Here is a 16,832-nt window from a genome sequence, read left to right on the forward strand (position 1 = left end):
ATTTCTTGTTTTTTAAATAGTAAGAGAGGGAAGATTACCGATTGGGAAGGAAATGAGAGTTATAGGTGATTAGCTAGATCCAAAAAGGCTTTAATGATAGTAAAAGAGATACCTTATATTTCGAATTATTTGGATTATAATAAGTGACAGTGTGGTTTTTCAAACTAAATATGTATTTAGAAAGGCTAACAGAACTACGGACTAGATAATTTTTCATGTGGCCAGTCATACCGATGATTTGTCTTAGCTAAAAGAAAAAAAAAGATTTATAAGAGAGAGAGAGAGAGAGAGAGAGAGAGGCTAGATGAAGAAGAGATTAAGTTTTTTTTTAAAACCTTCAAGACAACAAATGGATATTCTAGCGGACACCGGCTTCAAGTTGCCACGTCACGTCTCACACGGTCACGACCCACGAATGGAAACCATTAAAAACCCCATTTTTTTTCTTCTCCTCCGCTTTCTCTCTCCCTGCCTCTCCCACTTCTGACTACTCCCTCTCCTTTGCGAAAAACTTCGTTTCGGATCGTTCCGAAATCCATCGAATTCGAGGAAATTAGGTTAAAAGCCTGAGAAAAATCTGGATTAGAAGACGGAGAGAGGAGAAATATAAGGGGAGAATCCCTTTCTTCGGGGTAGATTGGGGAGCCGGTAGCTCTGCAATCCTCTTCGGCCTCCGATCAATGGATTCCGATCTCTGGGCCTCCCGCCTCTTCGCCGACAAAAGGCATTACTTGCTTCAGCACCGCCAGAATCCCCAATCAGGTCTTCGCGTCGTAATTTATGCATGTTTTCGTAGAATATTTTCTTTGATCTTGAGTTGTTCTTATGCATGGGAAATTTGAAATTTTTTATTTATTTTTAATTTTAAAAATTGGGAATTTGGGTTGATAGATCGGCTGGGCGTCGATGATTTCGAGATGGAAGAGGAGGTCCGCCCGGATTTCCCCTGCCCGCACTGCTACGGGGATCATGATGTCACGTCGCTATGTTACCACGTCGAAGACGATCATGCTTTTGAGTCGAAAACCGCTGTGAGAATCAAATCCCTTATCTCTGGTCGATCAAAATTTCTTCCCCCCTTCTTTGTTCTTCTGTTCTAATGCAGCGTTTTGGATGAATTAGCTGTTTTGCTGGTTGTTCACGGTTATCTTATTTGAGATTGACGTCATTTTAGATTTTTTTAACCATCGTAATTATAGTTAATTGCACATGTTTTAAACAGGGAAAAAATGGTTATTTGGTTCATCGACCAAAACAACTTTTTTAGCTGCTATTCTTTTGACCGTGGAAACGATTTTTTTTTTAGTCCTAAAAAATTGCCATTTTTTTCTTATTTAGAATGTGCATATGGTAATGGACCAACATTTGTTAGTTTCATGTGGAAGAACAATGATGAATGGGAAATCCATCTATATTTTTGCTGTCTATAAGTAAAAGTATGCCCTTTACCACTCACTTTCACAGTTTGCTATGTTGTTGTTGTAGTTGTTGTAAATATAGAAAGCATGCTTGCAGTGCTTCTTTTTCTTTTTAATGGTCCTATCTAGTTGCTTTGTTGGAATGCATATTCCAGGCCTTAAATTATCTATTATGCTCTTCTTGAATTTGAGATACCAAGAAAAAATATAAATACGCTAAGTTCTGCGTCGCAGACCCACAGAGAGAGAGATCGTTAAAATTCTTGGATTTGCTACTGTTTCGAACTATAGCATCATTTGGGATCTCTTTTACAGTCCACTATCTGGTTTCACAAGAAACAGAATGATTTGTGGAGTGCATGACTTCTGCTCATTAGATGGCTCATTAGTGCACTAAAGACCAAAAAAGAAGTGTTATTGTTGAAGTTTGAGAAGGTTTATGACAATGCTGACTGAGATTATTTACTGGAGGAATTAAGACTGACAGTTTGGCAATAAGCAGATAGGGTTGGATAAAGAATTTTTGTTTCGCTAGTAAACTAGCAGTATTGGTTAATTTAGATTGGAGAAGTTGAGTGAAATTAAATGTGGGAAGGGATTACGACATGGGGATCCGATATCTCCTCTTTTATTTGTTTTGATAGTTGATGTCTTGAATAGAGCGACCTGCAATGCTAGGGATTCTTTCAGATTTGGGGGGTAATTTGGTGCTGAGAGATGGCCGAGCAATCTACCATGCGCTAGTGGCATGCAGGTCCTCTACTAGGGAGATGAGAATCATGCCAGAGTCTTAATAGTGTATTTTACTATGTTAAATGGTCAATTTTCACAAAAGCTCTCTCATGGTTCTGGGTTATTCTTGGGAGAGGTCACAATTTTTTGCAAGTTGGTTGAATTGTAAAGTCAAGAAATTCTCTATTAAGTGTTTGGATCTGCCTTTGAAGGATTGTAATCTCAGCAAGGAAGATCAATACATAGTCATGAAGGTCAAGAAGAGACTATCAGCATGGAAAGGCAGATTTTTAGCTTTGGGTGGAAGATCTATTGTCACAGCCCAACCTAGCTGTACAAGCTAGGCATGTGACATGATTGCATATCCCACAAGCTTAGCTCCATGGAATATGCAAGGTCTTAAGAACTTGTAGAATAGCTTACCAACAAAGGAGACGACTTCAACATTGTTTTTAAACAAGGAAATGAATTGTGACTTGAACATAAAAAAACTAAGTCCTCAGACATAAATTAAACATTCGAGCCACAAGTTCAAGGAAGACAACCTCGAACATCAATATCCACGTGCAACCAAAATCTAAAATATTCAACTGAATCACCAAGGTTCAAAACCCCAGAGAGTATCCAATGCATCCTAAAGATTCCACTAGAGCCCAAAATCTAATAACTTCCGATCTTCAAGCAGTCTGAAGCCCGCAATAGCACTAAGTATTCCGCTGCTTGGAAAAATATTAAAAGAAAGGATGCGAGCTTGACAACTCAATAGGAATCCCTCCAAACATGCACACCCACAAGATATCTTTAAATCAGGTAATAAGATAAAAGGCAAAGTACCATACAGTTAGAGAAGGAAATAAGAAATTTACTAATTATATGATTGCTCGGTATACCTTTCACCAATGTTAGATAAATGGCATGTAATTTCATCAAGCACTCAACTATACTCCACAATTCCATGGTATAAAAGAAAATGAAATATCAAACTCAGTAACTAAGCCACAATCATGCTTATGCCCCATGACTGGATATCGACACCATGATGTTACATTTATGCACCGTAATTGGGTATCAATATAAGGTGGCTAGTTATGACGCAGGCGTCGACTCCAAATCTCCTACTCGCGATCTCAGCCGTACCTAGTTTGGAGAATCCAGCCAAAAAAGGAAAGACCAACCAAGGCGTCAACTCCAAATCTCCTACCTGCGATCTCAGCTACACCTAGTTTGGAGAATCCAGCCAAAGAAGGAAGGCCAACCAAGGCAACCACTCCAAATCTCCTACCCACGATCTCAGCTGCTCCTAGTTTGGAGAATCCAACTAAAGAAGGAAAGGCCAACCAACCCAATAAATCTTTGCCAACCAACTCATTAAATCTTTTCAGCATTTTTTAAAATTATTGTCCTAAGATTTTGCTTCAGCCAACCCATTGAATCTTTCAGCATTTTTAGAATTATTACTCTAAAAAATTTGCTTTATTTTTTTTGTCTTTCTACTTATGTGTGGCTTGCCCTTATTATATAAAGGCCCCATTTTCTTATATTAGGATCATTGAAGTTTTGAGTAATAAAATTGTTCTACAAGTTCTTTATTGGTGTGATCGCAAGAGAGCAACGTACTTGCTCTTCCTCTTCCATCCTTCATCGAAGGCAACGTGCTCGCCTTGACCCGCTTCCTCTACGTCAAGCAAGAGAGCAACGTGCTTTCTCTTCCCCTTCCATCCTTCATCGAAGGCGATGTGCTCGCCTCTCCTTGCTTCCCCTGCGTCAAGTGGTATCAGAGCAAGGCGCTCTCCCTCCAATGGCCGGTGCCACCAACGGATCGGGGGCTCCAACTCTGCGGACGGTGCTCCGAAAGTGCTAACTGTTGAAACCCTCGATGCGGCTCCACGAAAGATGCAATAATATTTGGAGAAGATCAAAGAAGCTTTGGTGATGATAACCTAAGCCCTTGGACTTGCTCAAATCTATGACGACAGCTCTACTCCAGCACTTGCTCCTAACGCCGGAAGGCAAGTTCGTCACGAAGATTCAACTCCTAATGTTGGATGCAGAGAACGAGACGAACCTCCTCTTCCTCCTCTTGGCCTATTTCGCCCCTAGGCCCGCGACTCGTCCTCTTCCGCGCACACCCTCGACGACTCCTTTAGCGATAAAGGACCCCTATACAATCCCTACAATGGTGAAAACCGCTTCGGAGGTGGAGGCAACCGCTATGGTGATGGCAATCGCTATGGTGGCGGCAACCCTTACGAGGGTGGTGACCGCTCTGGAGGCCGCAATGAGAGGGACTACCGCATGAAGGTAGATCTTGCATCCTTCAATGACCATCTACACATCGAGGACTTTCTCGATTGACTCGCGGAGGTCGAATGCTTCTTCGACTACATGGAGACCTCGGAGGAAAATGAGGTCAAGCTTGTAGCTTACAAGCTTAAAGGAGGCGCTTCGGCATGGTGGGAGCAACTACAAATCTTCCGCACGCGATAAGGCAAAGGACCCATACATTTTTGGCCACGAATGAAGAAGATGCTGCGAGCTTGATTCCTTCCCCTTGACTATGACCAAATTCTTTTCCAGCAATATCAAAATTGCCGACAAGGATCACGGTCCGTCAATGACTACACCGCCGAGTTCTACAGGCTCTCTGCTTGCAATAACTTGGAGGAGACAAAAGCGCGACAAGTTGCTCGATTTGTGGGTAGACTCCGACTTCCTATCTAGGATAGGGTTGGAGCGGGCTACTCAAAGGGGCCCTACCTACGAGCGAGGCGCCCCAACCACTTTAACAAGCGAGCTCACCCTAAACAAAGGAAAGGCTCCTCTTCGAGAGGCCTCACCCGTTGTGAACAAAGAGGCTGACAATCACCAATCCAAGTCGACCAGAGGAAACAATGCGACACGGGTTCCTTCCACCAACCCGTATGCTCCATCGCGAGGAACTAAATGCTATCAGTGCAATCAACCGGGGCACCTATCCAACCAATGCCCAAAACGAGCGATGACCAATCTCGCCGAAGCCGACGATATTGACGAGGGACACGACGATGCATTAGATGAGGAGGGCTACGACGATGAGGCCATCACCTACGAGGATGATGGAGCTCTCTCCCTCATGGTGCAACGATTGATGTACGTACCACGTCAGGAACTTGACTCCCAATGGCATCGCATCTTCCGAACCAGGTGCACCGTCAACCAGAAGGTGTGCGACCTCATCATCGACGGTGGAAGTAGTGAAAACATTGCTTCCAAATCCATGGTGGAAAAGCTCCAATTTCCTACAGAGATGCACCCGACGACCTACAAAATCGGGTGGCTTAAAAACATTGGTGAAATCAAGGTAACCTTGCATTCTAGAGTTTCTCTTTCTATTGGAAAACATTATGAAGATGAGATATTATGTGATATAGTGGATATGAACGTCTGCCATATTCTACCAGGCAGACCTTGGCAATCCGATGTGAAAGCCATCCATAAGGGTCGAGATAATACTTATACCTTCACCAAAAATGGGCATAAGATTATCCTTGGACCTATGCGAGAAGGAACTCGTCCCAAACCTTCTCGAGTGGAGAGACGATCCTTCCTAGCTACTAATAATTTTGAAAGTAATTTGAAAAATACTGGAGAAATCTATGTCCTTGTGATCAAAGGAGAGGAGGCCAAACCAGTGGAGTTTTCAAAAGATGTGCACCCTCCACTCCAAGACTTCAAGGACATCATGCCCGAGGAGTTACCTGACGACCTTCCTCCTATGCGAGACATTCAGCAACAAATCGATCTCATACCTAGTGCTAGCCTCCCAAACCTTCGACACCACCAGATGAGCCCCAAGGAGCAGAAATCTTGCAAAACCAGGTGAAGGATTTGATCCGCAAGGGACTAGTTTCCGAAAGTATGAGCCTTTGTGCAGTACCAGTGCTGCTGACCCCCAAGAAGGACGGAAGCTGGAGGACACTGTGGCGACAACTTGACACCACCTTCCAGTACAACAGCACGTGCCACCTGCAAATGGACAGTCAAACGGAGGTAACCAACCGAACCCTAGGTAACATCCTCCGTTGTATTGAAGGAGAGATGCCAAAGTAGTGGGACCTAGCACTAGCCCAAGCAGAGCTTGCATACAGCAACGTACTCAACAGATCGACCGGAAAGACTCCTTTTGAGATCATGTACGGTAGCATGCCAAGTCATACTCTTGATTTGGTTCCCCTCCCAAAGCTCCCAGGGATGAACGTCTCCGCTGACCACATGATTAAAAAGCTCTCCGCCATGCACTTCGAGGTGAAGGAAAAGATCGAGGAGGCAAACGCCAAATACAAGCAAGACGCATATCAGCATCGACAAATCAAAACTTTTAATGAAGGTGATTTTGTCATGGCACACCTACGAAAAGAACACTTTCCAGCAGGCACCTACAACAAGATGAAGCCAAAGAAGATTGGACCCTGCAAAGTTCTCCGCAAAATCAAAGACAACGCCTACATCGTGGACCTTCCTGATGATTTGCATATCTTCCGAACATTTAATGTGAAGGACTTATACGAGTACCACGGATCAAACATCACTTAATTGAACTCGGGGTCGAGTTCTTCACAGAAGGGAGGCCCTGACGCAGGCGTCCACTCCAAATCTCCTACCCACAATCTCAGCCGTACCTAGTTTGGAGAATCCAGCCAAACAAGGAAAGGCCAACTAAGGCATCCACTCCAAATCTCCTACCTGCGATCCCAGCCACACCTAGTTTGGAGAATCCAGCCAAAGAAGGAAAGGCCAACCAAAGCGACCACTCCAAATCTTCTATCCGCGATCTCAGTTGCACCTAGTTTGGAGAATCCAACCAAAGAAGGAAAGGCCAACCAAGGCAACCACTCCAAATCTCCTACCTGCGATCTCAGATGCACCTAGTTTGGAGAATCCAACCAAAAAAGAAGGCCAACCAACCTATTAAATCTTTTCAGCATTTTGTAGAATTATTGCCCTAAGATTTTGCTTCAGCCAACCCATTGAATCTTTCAGCATTTTTAGAATTATTGCTCTAAAAAATTTGCTTTATTTTTCTTGTCTTTCTACTTATGTGTGGCTCACCCTTATTATATAAAGGCTCCACTCCCTTGTATTAGGATCATTGAAGTTTTGAGTAATAAAATTGTTCTACAAGTTCTTTATTGGTGTAATTGTAAGAGAGCAACGTGCTTGCTCTTCCTCTTCCATCCTTTATCGAAGGCGACGTGCTCGCCTCGACCCGCTTCCTCTATGTCAAGTAAGAGAGCAATGTGCTTGCTCTTTCCCTTCCATCCTTCATCAAAGGCGACGTGCTCGCCTCTACTCGTTTCCCCTGCATCAAGTTATCAATACATGCTGATGCCATATACACAATAACCAATATTCTCATCAACATCCCAACATGATAACTAATCATGGCATATTACACAGGTAGAACTCATAATCTATTCCATTATTTGTTTCAAATTTGAGAGTTTAATATCATTCCACAACTTCATAACATGGTTTTAAAGCAATAGAAGTTTCCAAAAATTATACAATCATAATGAAACAAGCAAATTCCACCATTGGTCTAAAGCATGGTCATGTTTCCGGCTCATGATGAGGTATCTATATGGTCACATTTATGGCCCATGACAAAGCAGCGATCTCATCATGTTTACAACCCTTAAGGGGGCTTCGATATGGTCACAATTATAAACCATGATGGGGTGTTGATATGGTCATGCTTACATCCCATGACAAGGCAGCAATAATAATGTGACCGATCCAAACCTCAAAACCAAACTATACTTATGAATACATCCATGTCCTGCACCAAAACCCACGCATGGTCTTGATACATGGACAAATCAGTACATAAGTTTCATAAGTCAATTAAAATTTAACATTCAAGTTTGATGGTCAATCTCATTCACAATACAAAACCAACCTATAGTTGTGTCCTATACAAATCCCGTTTAAAGTAAATTGAAACCAACCAAGTGTTCTAATCAGTATCTAGACAAGAACCTACTTAGATTTCTTGCATTACAAAGTTGAATTCATGAATCCCAAAACACAAATTCCAAGTTTGAGAGTTTTCATTCTACCACAACAAATCCAAATTAGGCCATTCAGAGAAACACTCTCGTGTAAGAAGAATTATGATCAACCATGTTCCTTATAGTGTATATGTACATATATTAAACAAAGGTTCATACCAAAAATAGAAGAGGGTATGTGAGAGGGATACTTACCTTGCAATAACAATCATCCAACCAAGATATACAAACCGATCCAACAACACACCTCAGCTAAGGCCTAGTTACCTCAACCAAGGCGTAGTTAGAAGATGAGGCCCCAGCGCACCTTCTCCAATGAGTTGTTCTCTTCCTACACAAATCCATTCACCAATAGGATTAGGTGAAAAAATATAAAGGTAGAGAGATATAGGTTGGGAAATAGAGAGGGAGAAATTACGCCAACACAGAGAGAAAGAGAGAATGGGACAGAGGTAGGAAGAAGGAAAAGAAGATGGAGTGATGGAGAGAAAAAGAGGTAGTGGGCAGTGCTAGAGAGAGAAAAGAGGGAGGGAGAAGGCAGGGGGTCGTGGTGCTAAGTGGAGGATGAGATGGGCAGTGCTCAGGTGAAGAGCGCTGAAGAGGAGGGGGGGGGGGGGGGGTGGGCATCCGTGTGGGTCACGCACAGAGAGAAAGAAGGGATGGGGGAGAGTTTGTGCACATGTGCCAGTGGGGTTTCCATGCAAACCTGAAGACCTGTTTGGCCTTTCAGGTTAAACCAAGTCAGCCCAATGGGTTAGACCTAGGTCTTACACCTACTTTGGTGAATGCAGTTTCAAGGACCATTTCTGCTTAATATATGTCATTGTACTGGTTACCAGATTGAGTACTAAACAGAGAAGGAAATTATTTTGCAGAAAAGAGTGGATTAAGAGAAGATGGATACAACTTGGTTGGTTGAAATGTGGTGTGTAGAAGAAGAGAGTTTGGAGGCATGGGAAGTGCCAATTTTGGAGAGCTTAATATGACTTTCTCAGGATCGTTATGGTGGAGAGTAATGAATTGTCAGGTAAATTTTGGGCTTAAGTAATTGGACAAAGAAAACAAGAGTTGAAATTGGATTCTTTTAAATTGAAGGCTTCTAGTACCCATGTTACTAAAATTGGTAATGTTTTTAAGTGTGGACTGAGATGAGTTTTGGGAATTGGGAAATCATTTTGTTTTGGAAGAATACTAGGATTCAAGAAAGTGCTGTGTCTCTACAATTTCCCAGATTATTTAGTTTGGCTTGGAAGGACATGCTTCCATGGCCTCTCGGTGAGATGGAGATGACTAGAATATTAGGTTTTGGACTCCTTGTCTCAGGAATTACAAAATGCCTGAAGAATCTTTCACATTTATTTAGGTTATATCAGGTGAGATCTGCAGTAGTGGAGGGTAAGAAAGTATGGTGCTAGGATGGATCTGGTGCATTCACAGTTAGGTCCTTGTATAGATTTCTTCATAATGAAGGTATGCTTGGAGGCTCCATTGATCTAATTTGGAAATCAAAGTCAAGGGATTTAGTTGGTTGGTGTTCAAAAACAAGATTCTTACAAAAATGAGAATCTGATCAAGAGGAAGCGGATAGAGGATGGATAGATGTGTTTTATGTTTCAGATGCCAGGTGAATTTTGATCGTCTTTTTCTGAAATGTTGGTTTGTGAAGAAAATTTTGATGCTGCTACAAGAAATTTTCACTTTGTTCAACAAAAAAGAAATTGTCATTTCAGGATGTTAGGCTCTATTAGATATGTGTGGACCATTTGGAGAAAGAAACATATGAAGACGAAGGGTAATGATGCTTGGATACAGCTATATCAGCGGTTGGTTGGGCATTATGTGTGGGAATGGTGTGCTAGAATATTCTTCAACAGATGTCCTTCATCTGATGATATCCTGAATAAAATTATAAGTTCTCCTATCGTGTTCAATCTTGGATATAAAGAACATTATAAGAGAAGAAAATGAAGATTATTGCTGATTCCTTTTTGCTAAGGCTGCTGCTGATCCTTCACTCATGGTGGAAGATATTTGAACTTTCTTATTTTAGATGCTGAATTTATGACTGTTTATTCTTCTTTATTTCTTTTACCTTGTCAAAAATGAACAGTGCTGAATGTTAACAATGTTGAAGTCTATTGTCTGCCCGCTGTGAGAAGTGTGAGAAGAAGAGAGAAGAAATGAGTCGGGGTCTTCCCTTTTTCTATGATGCAGGTCTTTTCTTTTTCTCCTTGCTTCAGTTCTGCCCCATCTGATCTGTTAAGGTTGCAAGAGACATATTGAATCATATCACAGATCAACATGGGCACTTTTTAAAAATATCCTTTCCTCTAAATTCTTTTCACTGGGTTGATAGGCTTTATGATATGTTCTTGCAGCAAGTGAATTTTAAATTGTTAAACATAAGATAAGATTTTATCAATTTTCTTCTTAACTAGGATCACTTGCAGAGACAAAGACAGTTACGGAGATTTGCTATTCCCAGCAGCCAGACACTTTCTCTACTGGGGAGAGACCTTCGTGAGGCTTATCTGCAGTTGCTTTTGGGAACTGGGACCTATCGGTCGAGCAACACTGGTGCATCAAACACTTCAGCTGATTCATTTCTTTCATCAGTTGTTTTAAATTTCCCAACATCTGAAACTGAAGAAAGTTTAAAATCGTCCATCTCCACCACAGAGGATGCTTATATGAAAAAAGTAAGGCCTTCAAAAACTTGGAAATCAAGGTAAGGTTCGGATTTTTCCTCTCTTTGATATTGAATATTCCATTTTTATATTGATTTCAATTATTTCTAATATTTCTCAAGAATATTACTGGTCTGCAGGAACATGGCATTTTGGCTCCATTAGAAAGAAAATCTTCACTATAAAAGTTGGTTGTCTTTAGCATATACTATAGATTTGAAGTTGAACCAAGGATCGCCAAACCAGTACCGGTCGGCGTACCGGTCGGCGTTGGTACCGGTTCGGTACCAGTTCGGACCGGTCCGAACCCGCCAAAAACAGCGCATCGTGGCAATGCCACAGCCACGGCCACAGCTATGGCATTTAATGCCACAACCCTTGTGGCATTAGCCACAGGCTGTGGCATTAAATGCCACATATTGAATCGGACTTGGTGCCGATTTGCACCGAGTGGTAGCCGAATCGGACAGAACCGGTTCGGTTCGGCCTTGTACTAGCCGGTTCCGGCCCCGTAGGGGCCGAAACCATTTTCTATGGCCGAACCAGATCGGTCGGTGTTGGTACCGATTCGGTACGGGCCGGTTCAGCATTCTTTGAGTTGAACCTCTTATATAAGTAGTATTTTTTCCACATTTGTACAAGATGAATGTATCCAAACTTCATTGGTTTTGAGACTTCATGATCAAGCTACCTTTATTTGTTAAAAAAAAAAAAGGCTTTTGAGAAAATAATTATCGAGCCCGGTACTGAATCATGGACACTCTAGCTAAGTACTAGATCAGCAAATTTCTACATTAGATAATAATTAAAAAAACCAGCTAATTTGAGCCTGTGAAATTTAATTAATGAAACAACATTGTTTAGTTTGCATTTGATAGGAAACCTCTCTTTTATGGGCTTCCTTTGAGTTGGTTGATATGGCTTTATGAAAAATACAACTAGAGGACCAAGTGGTAAGTAACTAAGGTGGTACAATGGTAAGTAACTGAGGCGGTATGACCATGTAACTGTGCATCTAGGAAAACCACCTACACAGATATCCTATTATTTAGCGTACATGCCCCAGTAACATGGTTTCAAAAACCAATCATGCTGTGCTGGTGTCTGGGGAATTGCATAGTGCGCATATATGGTGTGCTGGTGCATAATGGGCACATATATGGTCATTTAAAAAAAAATAAAACTTTAATGTTTGTCAAAATAGATAAAAATAAGTAAATAATGAGAAATAAATAAGTGAACATTCAAAAAATTAAGTATACACTTTCATACTTATTTGAGAGCATATTTTAGTAACATATGACATGTTCATATAAAGGGTGAGAGGAGGTGGTGAGAGAGGAGGAGACAATACTGATTATAAATTTAGTTACTCGGCAAAGAGAGAGAGGAGGGGGTGAGGGAGGAGAAAGTGCTGGTTATAAATTTAGTTACTCCGCAAAGAGACCATCCACCCACCCGGTTATGCTTTCCCATTGTTTTTGGTCACTCTTAGTCTATAGAACCAGATATATGCATTTACCATGACAATGGATGAACAAATACAGCAGTGTAGGGGCCCACGTACGCACAAATTCAATGTACTCTACTTATTTGCAAATTCATAAGAAGAATTATAGGATGTATATATAAGAGGACTGTGACCAGCAATCCATGTTCGTAATATCTGGGGTGGTTTTCCCTCATGGATTACTGAATAATTGTTTTGGTTAAGTGCCTTATCGAATGGGGAAAAAATGTAAAGTAAAATAAAGCTCAGACACATTCTTGAATAAAATTAAATAAAAGAAAATGAGAAGAACATACACTGTAGAAGGGACCATCAAAATAATGATGCATATAGAGCTAAGCGATCATTCTGATAGGCAGTATTTATTCATGAAATCTTATTTTCAATAAACAGCTTCAAAGTGTACTCAGTAGGTAGGTCTGCAGTGTTTCTAATTATTCCATACTCAGTGCAGATTACATTAGTTTTTTTGCTTGTACTATAAACTAGAAATGTGTTCCTACATATGCTTACATACAAGGTATTGAATTTTATGCCTTCTGATTTTATGTGATCGTACAGAGCAAGAGCATGCATGACTTTTGGAAATTATTAATGCGTAATATGCATGTCATGCATCCTTCTTATGATGATAGCTAGACAGACAAAGGTAGATTGTCAAACTGTAGCATGATTCCTTTCACCATGGTAGCGGGGCGTCTTTTTGGTCATGGATGAGCGAAGAATGCAGCCATTTTTCTTTCAATACTGTGAAAATATTGCATGAACATCAGATACATGCTTAGACTTTGGACTTGAACGGGAACTTTGACCGCAGAACGTGTCTTAGGACCCTCTTTCTGGTATATTGTATGTTTTGTATTTTTATGTGTCATTACCATGCCAGTTGAAGGGTATCCCTAGGTCTGGTCTAAGTTTTTTTTATTCTTCTTGGCAGTCTTGACTCATCATTGACTCATGAGGAGAGGGAACAGAAGCAGAAACAGGCGATTGTTAGAGCAACATTTGTTCAGGACCTGCTTCTGTCAGCTCTATTTGGCGACTAAAGAAGAACGAACGTTGAATCTAATGGCAAACAGGTTGTTGGTGATTCCAATAATGCTAGAACACACTACTGCTGATTTATAGATGAATAATCTTGTTAAGTTAGGCCGTTGTTGGGTCTCAAGAGCATGAGGTGCAGACCACGCCATCACCTTATTGCACATTCTATAAATGCGTAGGTGTAAGCAGCATCTCCCACCTTTGCTGCCTCTTAGGAAAATTCGAGTTGAATTTTAGGGTACATAAAGTGATGTTGTATTCAAATAAATCTGCTTATCTATTCTGAGTACTCAATATGCAATATGCTGAACTCAATATGTATGAACCAGTTATGTAAGTGATATTTAATTAGAAAACCTGCCTTTCCTGATGGTGTCATATCCAGCAACAGCTTGAGCATGTCATTTTTGTTGAGTGAACAATGTTCATATATCTATTGCAATTGCAGTGTTGATTTTTAACCCCATCAGGTATGCTACTTACATTATGGGAGGTGTTTCCTTTTGTGCTTTGTAGTATCAGCAGAATGACAATGACTAGCAGGTCATAAGCTGTTAAAATATAAAAAATAGACATCTGACTCTAGGCACAGGGTGCTCTTCCTCGCAAAATATTATTAACAAGGAACTGGGCAACTGGCTAAGAAAATATGCAATCATAACGCACAAACATTTAAGAACTATCATCAAACACAGAAAGAAAAGGTAGAAATGTCACCAAAGCAAGGCAGCAAGTCGGTCCTTTCACTGCCTGGCTCATGGCTACTGAGCTTGATGACTGTGATGCCGGTCGCTCTGTAGCCGCCGCCGCCGCTGCTGGTGTTGGTATGTAAGTATAGCTGCTTCTGCTGTTGGCATGTATGTATAAATTCCAGATTCTTGGTTCTGGTATGAAGAGGATCAGGAGCAAATGGACCCTTTCACTGTATGTGTACAAGATTCATTATTTTCTCATAGATATAGACATGATGTTGCAGCATGTTCTTATCGATAGCTCAATAAAAACCATTCCACCTGCACAAACTGGTCTGCATTATGCTGCAAGGATTCATCATTACCTTTTGTGGCTCGATACTATTTTGTTTATAAGAATGTTTATTTGCTTAATACCTATTCCCAGCTAACTCAAAGTCTTGACATCTTGTGTTTTAAATTTCATAGACTAACCTTGTGCACAATGAGATGTGTTTGAGGAATTTTAAAAAAAATAATCATGAAAAGCAATTTATAATCAGATTATAGTTTTATGATTTTATGAAGCTCATTTTGCTCCACATGCATCTTTCAACTCCCCTTCTCTTCCTCTCCAATTTAGCAACTCCCTTGAGCAAGTAAAATAAAAAAGGAACCACAGCTACAACAAGGCAACTTCTCTCAATTCTAGTAATTCAAATACAAACAAATCAAGATTTGAAGTAATGCCGAATTTCTCCAAATGCAGTAAAATGATAACCGGAGATCTCCATTCTAAATTTATGTTTTGAGTCCTTAACTGTAAGTAACTTGAATCCTATCCAGTCCTGCAATCATATCCTCCCACAGGAGATCAGAAAGTGCGAGGGTTGCTTCCCCGACCCGTCCTACCACAATCAACAAATCGATCAGTTCCAATGCATGGATCTAAATAAAGTATAATTCAGGGCAATGTGAAGATATATTTTTACCATCGCCAATGATGAGGTACACTACTGGATAGCCACTTCCCAGATACATCATCTTAGCTGAACGTCTTGCCTCCTCAACTGTTATATGATCCCCTGTGCTCACACTCTTCAAACATCCCCTGTTCAACTAACTTTGGCGCCAGCCCTGAAAGCTTCCTTGCAGTGCAACAGCCAAGGATCCTGTCAAACGAGGGAAGCCCGAGCTCCTTGCTCTTGCTTATGAATGCAAAATTTAGATTCGGGCCTTCACCTGGTCGTCAACCGAAGGCATCCTTCTCCTCTGCTTCGATTTTTGAGAGGGCATTTGGGAGATGGTCTGCACTCTTCATTGTTGCGAAAAATGAAGGCTTCATTGGCACAGCGGATGTTATTACTCACCCTCATACCTTGTTTGAACTGAAACATACTTGCTTTGATTACTGTGGCACAGAATGCAGGCTCTTGGCAGCCTTCCTTCCGGGGATAATGAGAAGTCCCCGGGACCTGAGTTCAGCCAGTACCTGACGATGCCTTCAGTGCACTTGGATGCTATTGAGGAGAATGTTTCGCAGAGTTTCATGAGGGAAAGGAAAGGAGATTTTTGACATGGATGCTGACCTTAAGAAGCGGTCGATGTGAGGATCTAACTCATACAAGTATCTGCAAAGAAGTACCTTTAGATCTTAAAGAGCATAGTAAAGTTTGACTTGCACATAAGATCAAAATTTAAATTTATCGTTATCAAGGATCTTTAGAAGCTCAGAAGCGGTCGTGGTACACTTGAATTGATTTCCAAAGCTGCGAATCTATGCCCTTTGAACGCTAGATCAGCTCAGTATTGCAGGCCCTTGATAAGACAGAGTGTGGAAATGATGATGAGTAGTTAGAAGAGCACGCCTATGAAGTTTAACTTCCACGAAAAATGAATTACTTGATTCGGTTGTACTTACAAAGACTAACATATTGACTGAAAAAATGACTGCAGTTGTTCTTTTTGAACAGGAGCATTGCACCTACCAATTAACAATTATGGCAGTAGCAAAGACACCATGCCCTCTGTGATCCATGTAATCATCCCTTGGAGTACATCAAGATTGGATCTTTGGCAATTCCACCAATAACAGTTGAATACATTGCTAGGCACAGTAGCTCTTTTTCTGAATTCCGTTTCACCCGAGGCTTTTCATGCATCCACAAAATTTGGTCATGACAGTGAAATCAAAAATAAGAGAGATGCTATTATCTTTGATAAAAATGTCACACACAAACGCAACATTCTACTTCTTTGGTGAAAATATTTTTGGGTATTTAACTGACAGAAGCAGGGAAATATCTGCAGAAGACATGATTTTGTCACAAAGGTAAGAGTGTGTCCTAATCAAGCATTACTTTTTACCTAACATGAAGAAAATAAAAAATCTATTAACATTATGAAGCAATTAAGTAAGAGAAAACTTGGTTGGAGAGAGAATTCTCTCCTTTCTTAGACATATGTAGCAAAATTTGTTGTTCTCTCACCTCAGTAAACTTGGCATGTCATTCAACGTTTAGCGGATATTAAGGGCTTGCTTTGAGGACCATGATTGGCTCCATGTCTCTCAACTTTTTCTCTTAATGGCATCGTGAATGGGAAGCATTAGTGTTCTCTTGTGTAGGAGACAGTCCTAAGAGAGTCTCTTTCCTGAGGTTGTTAAATTGATTTTGGTCATTGTTTCAGCTTGTAAGAGTTTTGCTTCAATTTTTTTCCTT

The 16,832-nt window shown here is 40.9% G+C and overlaps 1 protein-coding gene and 1 pseudogene across 5 annotated transcripts; one reads left to right on the plus strand and one right to left on the minus strand.

Moving 5' to 3' along the window:
• The first annotated feature begins 403 nt into the window (after positions 1-403).
• On the plus strand, positions 404-13,811 carry LOC103722937 (protein DEHYDRATION-INDUCED 19-like). 4 transcript variants are annotated; one of them, XR_005511472.3, is made up of 5 exons: positions 404-762; positions 892-1,031; positions 10,639-10,928; positions 12,959-13,246; positions 13,335-13,811. XR_005511472.3 is itself a non-coding variant. In XM_008813686.5 (4 exons), the coding sequence occupies exons 1-4, from the start codon at positions 681-683 to the stop codon at positions 13,441-13,443; spliced, it is 621 nt and encodes a 206-aa protein (XP_008811908.3). In that variant the 5' UTR covers positions 423-680; the 3' UTR covers positions 13,444-13,811. The 4 variants fall into 4 exon arrangements, 2 of the variants coding, with proteins under 2 accessions (XP_008811908.3, XP_008811909.3); XR_005511471.3 differs by having other exon boundaries at positions 12,959-13,239; XM_008813686.5 differs by lacking the exon at positions 12,959-13,246 and having other exon boundaries at positions 423-762.
• A 218-nt stretch (positions 13,812-14,029) lies between these two features.
• On the minus strand, positions 14,030-15,730 carry LOC120110469 (D-amino-acid transaminase, chloroplastic pseudogene; annotated as a pseudogene). Its single transcript, XR_005511473.3, has 2 exons — positions 15,105-15,730; positions 14,030-15,020 (listed from the first exon to the last, which is right to left on the minus strand). The product of XR_005511473.3 is annotated as a D-amino-acid transaminase, chloroplastic pseudogene (transcript).
• Between the last annotated feature and the right edge of the window lie 1,102 nt (positions 15,731-16,832).

This window comes from Phoenix dactylifera, chromosome 1 (genome assembly GCF_051530095.1).
Source record: "Phoenix dactylifera cultivar Ajwa chromosome 1, Ajwa_hap1_PhDact_Kaust_v1.1, whole genome shotgun sequence".
NCBI classification, from domain to species: domain Eukaryota; kingdom Viridiplantae; phylum Streptophyta; class Magnoliopsida; order Arecales; family Arecaceae; genus Phoenix; species Phoenix dactylifera.

What these genes read in the sequence shown, in the direction of transcription:
- LOC103722937 (XM_008813686.5), top strand. Translation starts at nt 681, where the DNA reads ATGGATTCCGATCTCTGGGCCTCCCGCCTCTTCGCCGACAAAAGGCAT. An exon ending in CCGCCAGAATCCCCAATCAG is followed by an intron (nt 763 to 891) that starts GTCTTCGCGTCG and finishes TTGGGTTGATAG; the next exon opens with ATCGGCTGGGCGTCGATGAT. An exon ending in CTTTTGAGTCGAAAACCGCT is followed by an intron (nt 1,032 to 10,638) that starts GTGAGAATCAAA and finishes CTTCTTAACTAG; the next exon opens with GATCACTTGCAGAGACAAAG.